Genomic DNA, 16,211 nt, shown 5'->3' on the forward strand with positions numbered 1-16,211 from the left:
CATCTTTTTGCTTCGCTAAGTCCTACGTTGATTGTTCGAAATTTAGTCTAAAGGCCAAGGTAATTAATCATTTGTTAAACAAACTTTAAACGGCCATTAGCTTGATTACGTGGGACTGTTCGTATACGTTTTCAGAACTGATCTGTCTTGCACCCTTAATTTTATGAAAATGAAACACTTTCAAATTAAATCAAAAACTTATATTGACAGCTTAAGTAAGAAATTCCCTTGAAATGTTCATAAAAATAACATTTCCTATTCGCTGGAACAAATATAAAGCGACAAAGAGATGATATAAATGGTTGTCTCGAAAATATGATACACAATCTACATGTAAATTATTTTACACCGCAAACTTCCGTTCTGTTTTAACAACAATAGGCGAAAAGTTGGCAAGGAGCCGGAAAGGAGTTTTAATTGCCCTAATTCTGTGAGTCCCATGACATGCGAGATGACAAGTCCATAGACGTAATGAAAAGTGGGCATAGGTTCTATAAATTTGCATTCGTGAAAAACAACCTCCTACACTTCCAACAAAGCCCCATTGTCTGTGACTAGACTATTTCGAGCGATGAAGTCAGCCTAAATCTCTCGCCGGGCGGTTTATATGTGGTAAATTCTGTTGTGGCCACTGTAGTTCGAGACGACAAAGACAGAAGAAGGTAGGTGATTTATTGCCTTGATTGCCTTATTAGTTTCCCAGGACACTCACAAGAAACGAAGAACAAACCTGCCGAGGAGATTTGACTCATGACCATAGCAAGTTTGGTGCACCAATGCCAAACTAAGAATAGTTTACATGCGTTTTGACCTGAAGGCAATGAAACAACATGACCTGCTGTCAAAGTGAAAAGCAATCTATCTCACCCACAATTTCCTTTAGTAAAGATTTTGTTGTCGTGTAAAGGAAAAGCAATTAGTTTAGCACTACATTGCCAGTGGGAAAGTTGCAAAAAGGAACAGTATTCCCTGGGATAATAATCGACATTGTCTAGACAGGGGCACCCAACGGATCGTTTCGGTAAATTATCTGTTCGGAAGACCTTTAATCCCCTCTGATTTTCTTAAGAGAATTGTCACCTCGAACTTTCGTGATATGAGAAATTTAATGTCTGTTGTTTTCGAATTGTAAAAAATGTCGTTTTGGGTACCGAAAAAAGGTCAGCTATCATTTTCGGAAAGGCGATAAGACCTAAGGTCTTCGGGAAATGGACAAAAAAGCCCTAATAAATTCGAGAATACTCAAGTTCCCCTAGAATAACCGAACAGATAAATTTTTTTTAGCGCAACCTAAAATTAACCTACAGAGCTTTAAAAGTACTCCACATAGCCTAAAACAGCTTTTAAAAGTATTCGAGAGAAAACGGTCGTTGGGTGCCCCTGTCTAGAATTAGAGAAAGTTTTCACAGTGTTTTGGAAATTATACCAGTATTAGATCAATCTTTCCAAACTAATCCAGGACACCGTTTAATTGGGCAGGAACGACGAAGCGCATTTTTTTAACAGTTAAAAATATTTAATTTGGCTAAAATTAGCCTAAAATCACAGCTTTGTTTTCATTTTGATGTTATTTTGGAAGCCTCATCAATCATCATTTGTTCTGTAGGGTTTTCTTGTATATTGAATCCTTCCGTTCAATCAAACACTACTATTTTTTCTTTTCATTCCTATCGTCAAAAAATTTTTTAAATAACTTTAATTCAGGGCTCGCCCAAATCCCTTTTAAAAATTCCCGTCAAAATAGCATATTCATGATATTTACTCCGCCAGAGATTATACCGTATATCTTCTCGTGCCTATACTCGTAAAAAATGTAACTGTTACATGCTATCGCTTGCATAGTTTTGTACCCTATTTTATGTAATCTAACAACCTAAAACTGGAAAACAAAAGCTTTAACACGATTTCTAACTTTTCTGTTTCTCTTTTTCTCGTTGCGTTGCAGCAAAATTTCACTTTTTCCGCGTCCGACGGAAGAAAATGGTATGGAGAGGGTAAGGGAAAGGCCTTGCATAAGACTAGTATTGCTTCGTAAGCAAGTAATCAGTAACTCTCAGCCAATATTCCTTCCTTGAAGCGTAACGCGTAATCATGTGCTCTAATCATGACTACAGACAGCATTAACTTCATAACGAATCGGCCACAAAAGCAAATATAAGGTTCTAATATCATCGCTCACGCCATAATTGTGGTCACTGTGATAGTTTTAATTTTAGTCCCGTGCTGCATTTTAAGTGTCTGATTTACGAAGTCCACTGTTTTTTTATTTGTAAAAACAAGAAAGCGTGCTGTAAGTAATGCGCTATAATCTTGAACAACGTTAAATTCTCTGAAACGTTCAGTTTAAAAAAGAACGTTTTCAACTGACGTGGTAGTCGAATAAAGCTCCCTTGTTGAATTTTCAGCTCTACAAACTGGGAAAAAAGAAAAAGGGAGAGGTTAGGAGTTTTCAAAGGAGTAGGAATGCGTTTACTGAGCTCTTGCTCGGGTCATGAAGTTCCCTGACACACTGCGAGACACTCCATGCCATTTAACGCGACCAAATCCATTTAACGCAGTCCGGCCCTGACTTTGAGATCACGAACTCGGGCCGCCAAACAAGCTCTGTCTGAAACTGGCTAACCACCAATTAACCACTTCAAAGACAGCCTATGCCTTTGGGGGAATGTCGCTAAATAAACGCCTCATACTTTAGCCGCAAACTCTTCAGTTTCACTGATTTAATCGGCCTATAGGTTTTCTCAGACCATATTCTCTTGGTACATGATAACAAAACCTATCCATCTTTTCATCTTGACTTGTCCCCACCGAATTTATGGCGGACAAAACTACTCTCTTAAGAACTTTTGTAGGAACTAAATTCCAACATAATTCGATCTTCGGTAAAACAGAGGACAAAGAACCTCTAGGTAGGAGTGCCTCTACCAATTCTCATTTATCCTTATTACTGTTAATACTTATCATTAAAACTTAAGTCATCGCGAAAATTCTTAGTAATTGTCTGTTGGCAGATCGTGAAGAAAAAAATCGGAACATGATAACCAAACAATAGGTTACTGCAGGGTTACTGAGAAATTGAACGCTTGCAAAAGGCTTTTCTTTCGGAAGTGATTTGTTTGAGCAGGACTGAGCTAAACGTCTTCAAATTAAACCCGGAGTTTCCGATCTCACATGGGTACACATTGCCAATGGACTTACAGGCTTTCTTCAACAGAAAACAGAACAAGCTAAGGAACGGAAGAAAGATAACAGAAAATGCCCAGAAAAACTTCGCACAGCAGGAAGTAATACGAGAAGTGGGTGTTTCTCCCAACGGTTTAGAACCTGATGTCTGTCGTCTTCTATAAAGGTCATGCAGTTGCTGTTGTTTGTAGCAAGAAATAGCTATAAATTTAGCTGAAAATTACCGTGCGAGATAGCGTTTGGAAAATCCAATGAACACTGTGAAATACTTTACAGATTATAATATGGTTTTACATTATGCCACGCTGACGGAAATCAAGGAAACTAGCGGAATTTTTTAATTACCAGCGGACTTCGCAGTGCTCGCGTGCTCTTGATAGGTTCGCGTGCGATCTTGGTCAGACTTCGCGCCTTGGCAGCTTAACAAGCTGTCAAATGGTACACGAATATCGAGAATTACATGATTAAGATCAACTGTGATGAGCCAGTATTTACTCTTTTGTTCCTGTATCAATTGTGGAGGCCAAGTTTAAAACCACAATGGGGTCAATACCGAGTCTTATATACTGAGCCTTGTTTCTACTCCTTAAAAAGTGGCGCCGTATCGACTAGATACGGTGGACAAACGGACGCTGTTTTCCGGATGGCGGGGCAACATACCATAAGCCAAACAGTGTGATACCGCAGATAGGGTCATCAATTCACTGTTTTAAACTTCCCTATTAATTTGTTTCATTATGCCTCTTCTAGCTTGATAAGATCATTGCCGGGAACTGAGATAAAGGTTCCGATAGCTAGATAACGTTTTTATCAGGCGTCTCGTGGCTGTTATTAGTGCTCAAAGTTTTTACTCAGCTTCCTTCCCATCTGTATGTACAATGTTATTGCACCATATTTCTTTAAGCGTGATCGTTTCCGAATCACATCGTATTCACCCCGCGCACAGGCCCAGCATGAAATTATTGCATCATCAGCTTGGGCTGCCTGTGTTGTGGCTGTTTGTACTTTGACGAAGGAACAAATTAGAGATACGGCTACACATGGCATTGTCTGACCTACTAAAATAGAACTGAACATTTTTCTTCCCAGATGGTCATACTGTGATTATGCACATGTAAGCCTTTCGTTTCAAGTTCTTAATGGCAACCTGAGGGTTGAAAGCTCTTAGCATGCCATGGTTTTTAGACGGAAAGCTTTTTACAAGTATAAACAGCCACTCATTCACCAATGGAGCACATTAATTTAACTCGGCCAAAAAGCACATCAAGATACTTCACAGCTATTTTCAGTTCTCCGAGATACTTCTGCAGTTGTTTCATTCTTTTATCCTTGAAAATCTGTGGTATGTTCGGCTTAAAAGGCTTTTTGTTTTGCCACGACCAGTCGTGAAGTGAATTCGGGCCGTAATGCAAAATTGTCTAAGTGCTCACTAGTACTTAGATGGCTGGTAATGGAATTGAAATTACTGAGGTGTAATTGTGGGTTACGTCCGAGCGCGAACGAGACACTCACAAAACAAAAGAAGACACATGGTCTAACAGATGAACGGCAAGCGAGCTACACGGTAAGCGCGTTTCAGCTCGGGAAATTGTTGGTTTATTACACCTGGTTAAGCTGGTTTCATTTTCCTTTTTGCATTGCACATTTCCCGATGTTTTCGTCAGCGCAACTGAAACTGCATGTGTCACATAGTTTGAAATCACAATTATATTTAGCGTAAACCTACGCTAATAACACGGTAACCTAATTGGTACTGCATGGTTAAATAGGCAGTGAATTTGTCAATCAATATACAGCTCCGTGGACTGTAGCCTTACTAGGTAGATAGTAATACACCTTTTTAGTTCAAATGTGCAGGGAGCTGCTAGGTTGAATTGAAAAAGAGCTCTTTTCCAGCTCAGTTTGTGTTGTGTTGTGTTTGTGCTGCCCATGATTGGGTTTTAGTTTTGGTTATCACTGCACTTTGCCTCAGGGTTGATGGAAATAGATAGTGAGGGCCGTTTTAAGGACTGCACTTTGAGCTTTTAAGAAAACTCCGCCCTTCGTGATTAGCGCCGATATTTTAACAACTCTATCGAATGAATGGCCGAGCACGAGCATTCCGCCAACGCTTGGTCGCCTAATCTGACAGATCATTAACAACTCAAGGACGAAGTGTTGTATATTTGAAAGAATTGTGCAAAAAAGAGAGGCTAACGCTAAACTGTGAACAAGGGAAAAAGTTATCATAGAGTTTGAGAGTCGTGTCTTTAATAAAAGCAATTAAGCCAGTTTGACTTAGTTAACGGATCAGCAGCCTTCCTAAAGTGCCCAATGACGCAAATTGCCAAATATAAACAAAATTATCGAAAGGGCAAGGTTATTTCCTTTGAACAACCAAACCTTTTGCTTTTTTGCGTCCGCTTCATCGTTTGAAATTATACGTTTGCCAAAAGCAATTTCCTCTTAGTCAGAGTGACCAGCATCTCGATCGTTGCCATGGTTACTTTGTTACTATTTTGTTGACGAGTTTTATCATCTGTCTGAGCCGGGCAATACGCAAAATGAGCAAAACAGAAGATAGCTGCGTGTTGATACATTAGAGAAAACCAGTCAATATTTCAAATTTATTGTGTGACGATGCGTTTTCTCTCTGGGGAATGGCTATTTTCCTTTGGACGGACACTGGAACTGAACTGAGCGGGAAACATTCTGAAACCTTGGGGAATTTAGCTCTGGAGCGTGAACTTTCTCGTAACAAAAGTGTCATGAAAGTTCTCCGTTCAGAATGACTCAGCGCTTCAGCCACACCACACAATGGTACACACCTTTCGACAAGACTAATACCTTAATCCACTTAAAACTTTAATGTCATCATATGTTGTTACCGGAACTCATCTTGTCGAAGTATGCTCATCATCATTCGAGGATACCTTTAAAGCTAAGCTGCTTTGCTCTGACGGATCTCAACTAAAAATAATAGACGGATAATAGTTCGATCTAGATAGGGGCTATGAAATGACTGAGTTTATAGGAATGTGCCTGACGTTTTCGTTTTGGTTATATACGCCCTGATAATTAATCCGCCCCCAGAGCTGATCAAAATAACGATAAACGGCCTCAGCATCTTTACTCAAGATAGTTACGAGTATTCCGTTTGTGTTTCATCCTGGATCATCAACTGAGAGAATAAAAAAAGTGACCGTCTCGGAACCAATGTTGTGCGCAATTCGCAACTGGCGCGCGTTTATCGAGTCATTCCTCTCGTGCGAGCGTTTCCCTTGCGCGCGTTTTCGCAATCCTGCCTTGTCCTTCGATTCTAGGCACGGTTTGCCAGCATGTCAGGTGCACGCAAAATAGTTTATTCCTAAGTCTTTCAATCCTCGCATTTGTTTTCCTTGGGACGGCTTAGCTTGCTAACCCTGAAAGATGACAAAAACCACAATACAAGATATATCCATAGTTATACTGAAGAAACTCTAGAAGCAGAAAGACACGAGCTCAGCAAAATGTCTCATGTCTGAACACCCGCTGAGCAAGAATTGTTAGAAATTGTTCCCGTAATTAAGGCGTTAGGCCAAATTTAGAACAACCTTTCCGGTGGTAGCAGAACTTTCTTTTGCCTAAAGCGCTGTGGCCTCTGAAACCGTGCGGTGGTTTTGCCTGTGTTTATACATGCTGTTGAAAAATAAGTTTTGGGTGTCATGAAGGAAAGAGACGCTGTCTGGAACTAAACCGGGTCAAGAACAAATTAACAATTTTTCTCGATTCAACTATGAGCTTGAACATTTTTCAAGTGGGATAGTGTAACTGACTGTCTCTACATATCGAGAACAATATAAACACTGCTGCTAATCTTGCCGAAAAAAACAAAATGTTTATAAATACAGCATAATGTGCTGGATGCAATTTAGCGACATGATTAGAATATAAAACAAAACATTTTTTTTAAAAACAAGAATTTTGCCCCGGAGGCACGAAGACACAGCTGCACAAAACCACAACCGTTTAAATTTTGTTCCATTGTGAAAAGATTTTCAAAGGGTGTAAGTGTTGTCATGGGCGATATTGGACTAAACAATAACAGAAAAAAAAAGGAAATTAAGTCTGTTTCTTGCAATTTACCGCAAACATTTTCCATGAACCGGTTGTGAAACGAAAGATATTTCAAGCATGTTCAAAGGAGGCTCGTGTAAGCCACACTAAATAGATCTAAATAACTCCACAGGTGGTAAGGCAACGCAATGCCTTCTTGAGATGTTTAGTCGTTTAATTATCAAAATCACAAACAAACAGAAAATTAATTTTCAATTTTGATGTTTATTTCTAGCTCGAGGACAATAACACGCACTGGAGGAAATTCTGAAGTTGGTCGACACTCAATTCCCGTCAAACATAATTTTTTTTAGACGTGATTTCAGCGGAGATACAAAAATGTGACCCCAAATTTGGACAAAGGAACGCAAGGCATTTTTGTAGCAGGGGTAACCCCCTTTTCCGGTTAGCTATTTCCCTGGAGACGCGGACGACATAAATTATCAATTCTGAGTTAAAACCGTGTTGTCCGGAGATGCAAAGTAAATGTTTTCAAACAAGAACAACTTGCGCGTGAAAATCTAAGTATCTTTCGATTGTTCTAGTTACAGTACTATTTGCAAAGGAAGTAGTTCAAACTTAATGACGTCATTGCCAAGTGTCAGCGTTTCCGGTGTCTCAAAAATCTTGATCCCGCCCTCATTGTCAATCGACCGAATGCAGAAAAACATGAACGCGTGGTCGGATTGATCAGGGAAAATGGTTCTCAAGAATTTTCTAGAATTTGTTCTATTAAAAGAGCAAGTTGATCAGAAATTCGCGTTTATAGTGAAGAAAGTTAATTTTTTATTCGACGTTCAACTTAAGAGAGAAGAAACCCAAGACAAAGAACGTTGCTGGGTGAAAGTCGAAGGCAACGAAGATGACATTCGCCGTGCCAAGGTTCGGGGATAGAGGCTCTGCAAAATACTGCTCACTTTTGGCAGTTTTGTACTTTTTTGTACTTTAAACTGTTGCGCTAACTTCGCTTTTTATTTTTTTTCTACAGGACTACATCATAGCATTTTGTTCAGGGACACTTTGTTCGCCCGAAGAAGCAGAGATTGTTTGGAACGAAAACAACAATACATCGTCTCAAATTGACAGCGCTTTGACAAAACAAGCTCCATCTGTGGTCGACATAAAGAAAGAAGAGTGTAACCGAGATCACATAACTCAACAAGCGCCGAGCAGCGTTGAAACGACTGTGCTAAAGAAGCCCAATCAGGTTGATTCGGGGTTGATTTCGCGGACCGAAATCTCGAACGATTCTAGTGCCGACAGCAAAGAATTCGATTCTCAAAGCCAGGAATGTGCTGATGTAGCTACTAGCTGCGAAAAAGAGGGACAAAGGAAGGCAAACGAAATGGTCGTCAATCGAACTGTGGTTAAAAAGCCTGATGAGATCGAGGAGAAGGAAAAAGTCCGCGATTCTGAAAATACTTGCGATGTTGCAGCAAGTGGGGAGTCGTTGAGATACTTCGCTAAGAAACTCGGTTATCACGAGGACACGATTGCAACGGGGCTCAGCAAGCTTGGTCCTTTAGCCGACACGAACTCGCTTTTATCAGAACTAGTGAAAGCGCAGTCTTCAGTAAAGCAGTTGGAAGAGGGATCGTCTACTTTCTCGTACGAGAAACCTCATCCAGCGCTGGAAGATCCGAGTTGTCTGAGACCGATCGTTATTGATGGGAGCAATGTCGCGATGAGGTATGTAACATTTTATACAATCTTCGACCTTGGAATTGCGGTCGTTTCGCATGGGTTATGGTGTATTCTTTACTCCGTACGGTGTTAGGTGGAAGAATTTTTGTTGTTGTTGTAAACGTCAGAATTATCTATGGCACAATCGCTACCAGCAAAACAATCGAGCACTACAGTTCTGTTTGCACAAATATAAGCTTACGGATCGTGTGGAGTGCGTGAGTGAAATTCCGCGCAAATTTGCAGCGGATCGTCAGCGAACTAATCACTTTCGAATAGTCGCGTGGAAATTGTAATATAGTATTTACCAACCGACTGAACGAACAATATTTCGTTTGACTTGGGCCGTTAATATCTCGAAGCTTTATCGCTTTAAATCAATTAGTGAGTGGTTCGTGGAAATGTACGTGGTTTAGAGCGGAAGAATGCTTGCAATAGTGTTGAATTCACACGTGCCTGTGTGTGAGAGGTTGTGAAATTTAAATTGTTCATTTTGCCCTCGCACATATTTCAATTGGTGCTTGTTTATCTTTTAAACCAGTCTTTAAGACCTCTATTCACCAAGTGCTTTCGACCAGCTTTTATTCAACTTTGATTTGTTATCACAACGTGAACTTTGTAACTGTCACATACATGTAGAAGTCATGCCCCAAAAAATTCTTCAATTTGTTCACGTTTGTTTTTTTGTTGCAACGAAATTATCTTCCTTTATCCTGAATTGGACTGTCAAGAGGTTCTGAATCATCATCTGTTGAGCTGAATACTTTCCGGAGGAAAAGGATTAATTATCAGAAATAGAACATAGAAGTGATACGTGTTGGATAATATCCAAAATAAAAATATCCAGAATGTTTTAGTCATCATAAGTTTTACATCGCGCATATTTTAGAAACTCCGAACTTTGAAACTTGGCACTGCTATGAAAGTCAGTAGGTTTAAGGCATAAACTTCCACATTTAAAAATATCCATTGTTGTGCACAATCATGATAAAAGATAATGATCAGGTAAAATACACATTAGGTCTCCATAATAACCTGGCTGTAATAACTGGATTGGCGGCATTAAACAAGGTTGTTCAAATCAAATTTATAACATTCTGTAGTGCCCACCACAAGATCGCTAGACAATATTCACAAAATCTGCAGAAGAATCCCGTGTCAGAAAATCAAATACGTTCAGGTACAGCTATTTTCAAATTCTGCATACTGTTTTTGTTAGCATTGTGATTCTGTGGCAAATTATATTTCTCATTTGGTTTTCAAATGACCATATCATAGGACTGATTTACAATAAAGGGTTCCATAGGGATTGGAATTTGGAAGTGTTGTTTAAGAAGGTTTGGAAACATAAAAGTTACAAACTTGACATTTGAGTCAAAATCAGGTGATTTAAGGATAGCCTCAAAGCAATGTTCTACTATGTACCAAAATGAAATGTAGTTTTTGGCCTTTGTCCAGATGCATTTAAAATACCTTAGTACCTCAAATATTTTCCTCCTGATCAGCTGTTCTGCATTTTAAGAGGATGATTACGGGATAATTCCTGCAGCTGGAAAGTACCAAAATTTAAAGATATCAGTTTACCAAGGTGTCAAGTTTACTGCTCAAAATTTTACATCTGTTGATTAGTATTTAGAAACCATGCTGGACATCATGTAGCTGCAATATCAAATTTCTGCGTAACTAATACTTCTACCTTAAAATGATGGATGACTGTGGCAAGAAATAATGTATCAAGGATGGCAGTTAACTTGATGCCATTGAATCGCCCTGCACACCCTTTTAATTTCTCGCATCATTAGCATGTGCACAAGAGCATGCATTATCTCTTGATGACACACAACATTTGCATGATTTCCTACAAGCTCTGCTTGACTGAGAATTATTTTTCAAAAGTAAGCAAAAGATTTTGAGAAAGTTGAAAGCTTGTTGTTTGTGAAAGAGGTCAGTTGCTAAATTAAAGATGAATTGTACATTTGATGGTTTTGATCAATCTGTGTAGTAAGACTTTAATGTTCCTACTATTGTGAAAATGTAGACCAATTCTGGGTTAATGGATTTAATTGGCTCCAGAAATTTGCATCATTACATGGGATACAGTTTGATCTATATCAAAACAGTGATATCTCTGCTGATGGAATGACCATAAGTTGTGTGTATGTGTGATATCCAGTGAAGCAGTAAAAAACAGTTCCTTATACCTGGGTTGGAAGGTGCCTAAATGTAAGCAGCATTTTATGATAAGCAGAAGGTGGTTGGGGCGGGGGGGGGGGGGGGGGGCAGCATGATAAAAAAAATAAATGGCAAAATGACAAAATGGTAGTAGTACTGGTAAGAGTCAATGTGGGATACAGGTGTCTGTCAGGGGTAACCCTTACAGTATATTTAATTGAGAGCGATCACTGGTCAAGTCAGTGATATTCAGGCTAACCCAAGTGCTTTTTCAGCTGACTGGAGCGTTATTTAGGCTAACTGCAGTGCCATTTCATCATTTTGCCATTTCCTGTTTTAAACACAGCCCTGCAAGGGTATTTCTCTCATTTATAAGAAAGTGATGGCAAAATCAACCAACCACTTCAACACTAATAAAAAAAGTGGTCTACTTAAAATGTCCTCAGCAACCCTGTATAGTATTGCTTTTTATGGCAAAAAACAAAAATACAAAAAAGAAAAAAAAAGAATACCTTTCTATGGTTCAATATTTGGATTTCAAAAAGTGCCAAACTTAATTCTCATTTTATGTGTTTTCCATTTTTTTATAGTCATGGTACCCAGAGAGTGTTCTCATGCAGGGGAATAGGTATTGTGGTGGATTGGTTTCTCAAAAGAAATCACCGTGACATCAAAGTGTTTGTCCCAAAGTGGCGGGAAAAGTCTTCACGGCCTGACTCACCTATTGTTAACCAAGAAGTTTTAAAAAGGCTTGAGCAGGACAGGCTTCTGGTTTGGACCCCAAGTCGAACAACACCAAATGGTAGAATTATAAAATGTTACGATGACAGATACATTATAAAGCATGCTGCTGATAATGACGGTGTGGTTGTTTCAAATGATAACTTCCGTGATTTGATGGGTGAAAGCCACGATTGGAAGAAGGTCATTGAGCAGCGGCTGTTGATGTATACATTTGTTGATGACAAATTTATGCCTCCAGATGACCCTCTCGGTCGACATGGCCCAACCTTGGACGAGTTCCTAAAAAAAGGGTCGGGCAAATTATGCCCGTACCTGCGGAACTGTACTTATGGGAAGCGATGCAGATTTCTTCATCCTGACAGAAATCCAGGGAAGGAACTGGACTCATATCAGCCAAGCACCGAGCATTTGCCCCCAGAAGTTCCTTATGGTCAGGTTTCAAGACCAAACCGACCATTGCCTCCTTGTCCCCCTGAAGTGCCACAAAACACAAGACCACTTCCTTCAGTACCAACAGACTTCTGTCAAAAACCACTTCCACTTCCACCACATAGTGAATTTCCTGCTGAGATGGCAAGAGTGTTTCCACCTACTCTACGCTCAGGCCAGGGAATAGGAATGGGCCAGAGGCGATCTGACCCCCTACCAGGTCCTAAGGGACTGCCTCCTGAGGTCCAGATAATGCAGGACCGTTTCCAGCGCACACACAGTGTGCCAAGTGTTCCCAGTGTGCAAGAACAGGCTTGCTGTGGTCCTCCTCCTGGTGCCATCAGTCCAGTAGTGAGACGTGGTAGTGTTCCACACGTTTGCCATCCACCACCACCATATTCATCCCCATCAGGGCCCCCAGAAATTATGGTTCGTGGTGGTTCAATGCCATTGCCTAGTTTTGCAAATGACAGTGGTGTAGTCAGCAGTGAATGGATGTTACAAAAGCAGATGTTTGGCAGGCAGTCATACCCATATCCACCACAATTTTCGTCCAATCCACCAGTCAGCAGCCATCCACCAACCAGTCTGCCAATGAATCATTGGAACTTTCCTCCATTTCACCAGCAGCACCATCAGTATGCTGCCACACATCAGCAGTATCAGCATTATAGCCCTGCACCACCAGGGTATGCTCCAGGTTACAGACGCACTCCCTATCAAGGTCAGAGGAATGGTTATTTCCGATCAAGAGCACCACCAATAATTGGAGGAATGTGCGATGATGTCACTGACAATCCAAGAGAAAGTGGTGACTCATCACACGAGGAGCTTCGAATCCAAGCATATGACAAACTTTGTGAACTTTTCCCAGATGATGTGGAAAAAGTCTTGAAGTTACTGGATAAGTACTCAGATGAAACAAGTGTTGAAACATTGACCCAACATATGTTGGACAATACAGATGATTAGTTACATGTATGTATAGAATTGTTTGGTATTCTGGCTTACTATGTGAAGTAGAAAAATAGATATTTTACAGAATTTTGGTAGTGCAAGAGTTTAAGTTGGTGTACAGAACGACAAAAATATATTGTAATGTCATCCTTTAAACTCTCAATCATATAAAGTATGATCTATGACTTGACCAAACTTACTCAATATGTGAAAAGGTACAAATCAAGTACAAAATTGGTTTCCTTGAAACAGTTCTTCAAAGTTGGAAGAGTTTTTTTGATGACCACAGCATGTCAACATGGCTCAATGTCAGGTTTCAGATTTTTGTGCTGTTCTTCAAGGTCTTCTGCTCCTGAAAATTAATCTCAAAGGTAAGTAGTCTAGTTTGTAACTTGATGCTTTTAATATCTTCGTGGATGTAGAGGACTCAAAGAATGGTATATGCATTTGACTGTTAATAACTAAATGATAGATTTGGCAGTGATAGTATTTTTTTTTAATGCCAGAAAGTTGGCATTTATGGCGGTTTGATCGTAATAATTTAGGAGAAAACAACAGATTCATTTGACAATATTAATTTTTGTAAAACAATGTTTGCAAGTTGCATTATGCAGTCATTTTATAAATGCCATAATATACTCCTTATGTTTTATTGAGGTTTGATTGAAGTTAAAAGCAAAGTATTCGTGCAGGATAGCAGTTGAACTGTTATAGTTCATGCATTTTGATGTTGACATGCTGTTGTTTTACATGCGGGTAGAATGTTAGACTTTAAGATTTTAAGTACAGACTGGGCAGGAAAATCATTGTTGGTTACTAGAAGATCAGTAATGAGAAAGTCAAATCTGACAGATATTTCCTCATAAAGTAGTCCAGGTTGTTTTGGAAAACATGCATTAGAATTATGCCAGTTGTTGCGGGGAAGCAATTCATGGTGGTGTATAGTATCGTAACAGACTTTTAGCCAGGATTGGAAAAATAGGCCTCTAAAAAGTACTATAGGGCCTCCTCAAATGAACAATATATCAGGCAACATGAAAAATAAAACAATTTTATTAAATTTTATTACTTTAGAAAGTGGCCGTCCGTGGATGCCTGGACACCCATCTGGCTAAAAGTCTGTACCAAAAGGAGAACACAAAGACCATAAATGAATCCATCTTGAATAGAGTACATCACATGAGTCGGGGATATGTAATCTGTTTAATATGGCAGGAATTTTAAGACTTTTTTGCAAAGATGAAGGGCATTTGTAGAGCATGTTGATTGAGACAGAACTTAGTTTCTTGCTGGTCAAGAAACTTTTCTTGCAGGGCAAGAAGGTTTTCCTACTTTTCCATCAAAGGTAGATAGAATATTTTCTATGCATGCACTCATTGACCCCAAGCTGCCTTAACCTTGAAAAATTCCCAACAGAAGTAAACAAAATGACAAGAATCAAGATAAGATAAGTGAAGTATTGAAAGAAATTTGAACTAGGAAATGTTGGTCTTGATTTACAAACATATTCTCATAACCTGCCATAAGCAATGTATGGTGAATTTCTTAGGAGAATTACCAGTTTGAACTTAAGAATGATTCGAAAGGGTTAAGCTGGCTTTTGTACTTATTTCTTATATTTACTGTTGCATTGTTGAGTTATGAGTGGAATAACAATGTGAAAGCTATTTTTAGCAGTTTATTGATAATTTATGTTTAATGTATTAATCCCTGTACAGTTTCGTATCAGGTTTTTTCTGATGTTCACTTTTTAAATGTTTGCATTGTAAAGTGATCCTTTTATCATTTTTGTAGGTAATTAAATTTATTCCAGAGCTTATTGTTAGACCACATGTAAGATTTAGATCATAAACATTTCATTAATCGTACTTACAATTTCTTTAACACCTAAAGGATATATCAAAGAGAATGTCGACCATTTTAATCAGAATATTGATAAACGGCAGTCAATTATTGTTACTGCAGCCCATAAAATGTTTAGAGTATGTAGTTCAATGGTGTCTGTTATCAGACTTTTTCAGCAGTCAAGATTATGATAACTGAATCATCAGGCATTATTTGATAATATGAACTTCATTGAAGTTGCGTGTTCAGATTTGCTAAGGTTATCCAGCCTCCTTTGGAAAAATTTTACACAATGGTGCAACACATTGAGGTGGTGCAATCCTTGGAATAATAACAATTAACTATAAATCTGACATGAATTTGAACGATAAGCTCCGGGCAGATTGCTCTTTGTGAGAGCTTGTGAATTAGTTTACATAGGATGAACGTAAGGGATGTGCTAATTCAATCCACTAAGTGCAGTTTGTTAGTCAAGTGGTCGGCTGTTGGTTAAAAGTAACTGCAGTTGTAGGCATGTCACCCAAGAAAGAAACTGTCAATAAAGCTTTTAGAAAACAAGAGGTATTTTTGGTTTGATTTGGTTCATGACTGGCTTATTTAGTGACTGATCCATCCCAAGCCATTTTTTGGTAATTTTCCCTTGTATTGCAATGTGCTGTTACAGAAGGGATTGGAATTTCCTGGGGGGTTGGGTTTCTGCAAGACTAAAAAAATTAAAGAAATGTATGACACTTGATTAGAATTTCCAGTTGAGGGGGGCTCTCAGAAAAAAATCCCTTCTGTGGGGCAGGTATGAATACTTCCTGCACCTACACAATCACCAGTGACATTCCAGGACATTTAAGGTAACAAGCCCTTAATGAACATTTTGTGTCCAAAGACTTTTTTGGTTTCCTAGATAGTTAACTTTTTGTTTGTCAGATGTTGCGTCTCATACATTTTGCATGCATGCAACAATACCTCATGGTAACCCTGATTATCTGAAGAACAAAACAAGTTCTATGTAGTCATTAAAATAATGAACGTCGCAATTCCTGAGCATACAGTCTGCAACAATACATTACCAAAAGAGACTTAAAAGAAGTTGTAAACCAACATACTTTACCCTTATGTTCAGGGACAAG

General features: G+C 39.0%; 1 protein-coding gene across 2 annotated transcripts; it reads left to right on the forward strand.

Annotated features, from left to right (window-relative positions):
• The first annotated feature begins 534 nt into the window (after positions 1-534).
• On the forward strand, positions 535-15,645 carry LOC110060836 (uncharacterized). 2 transcript variants are annotated; one of them, XM_089282609.1, is made up of 4 exons: positions 535-662; positions 1,946-1,994; positions 8,246-8,946; positions 11,703-15,645. In XM_089282609.1, exons 2-4 carry the CDS (start codon positions 1,986-1,988, stop codon positions 13,255-13,257), a joined length of 2,265 nt encoding a protein of 754 aa, XP_089138735.1. In that variant the 5' UTR covers positions 535-662; positions 1,946-1,985; the 3' UTR covers positions 13,258-15,645. The 2 variants fall into 2 exon arrangements, with proteins under 2 accessions (XP_089138735.1, XP_020623295.1); XM_020767636.2 differs by lacking the exons at positions 535-662; positions 1,946-1,994 and adding an exon at positions 7,868-8,139.
• The last annotated feature ends 566 nt before the right edge of the window (positions 15,646-16,211 follow it).

Source organism: Orbicella faveolata, unplaced genomic scaffold (genome assembly GCF_042242905.1).
Source record: "Orbicella faveolata isolate gen_17 unplaced genomic scaffold, um_ofav_v1 contig_12, whole genome shotgun sequence".
Classification (NCBI taxonomy): domain Eukaryota; kingdom Metazoa; phylum Cnidaria; class Anthozoa; order Scleractinia; family Merulinidae; genus Orbicella; species Orbicella faveolata.

Bases quoted from the DNA above. Each gene is read 5' to 3' on its own strand.
- LOC110060836 (XM_020767636.2), top strand. From the start codon at position 7,957: ATGGTTCTCAAGAATTTTCTAGAATTTGTTCTATTAAAAGAGCAAGTT. The intron at 8,140-8,245 runs GTTCGGGGATAG...TTTTTTCTACAG, and splicing joins ATGACATTCGCCGTGCCAAG to GACTACATCATAGCATTTTG. The intron at 8,947-11,702 runs GTATGTAACATT...ATTTTTTTATAG, and splicing joins GGGAGCAATGTCGCGATGAG to TCATGGTACCCAGAGAGTGT.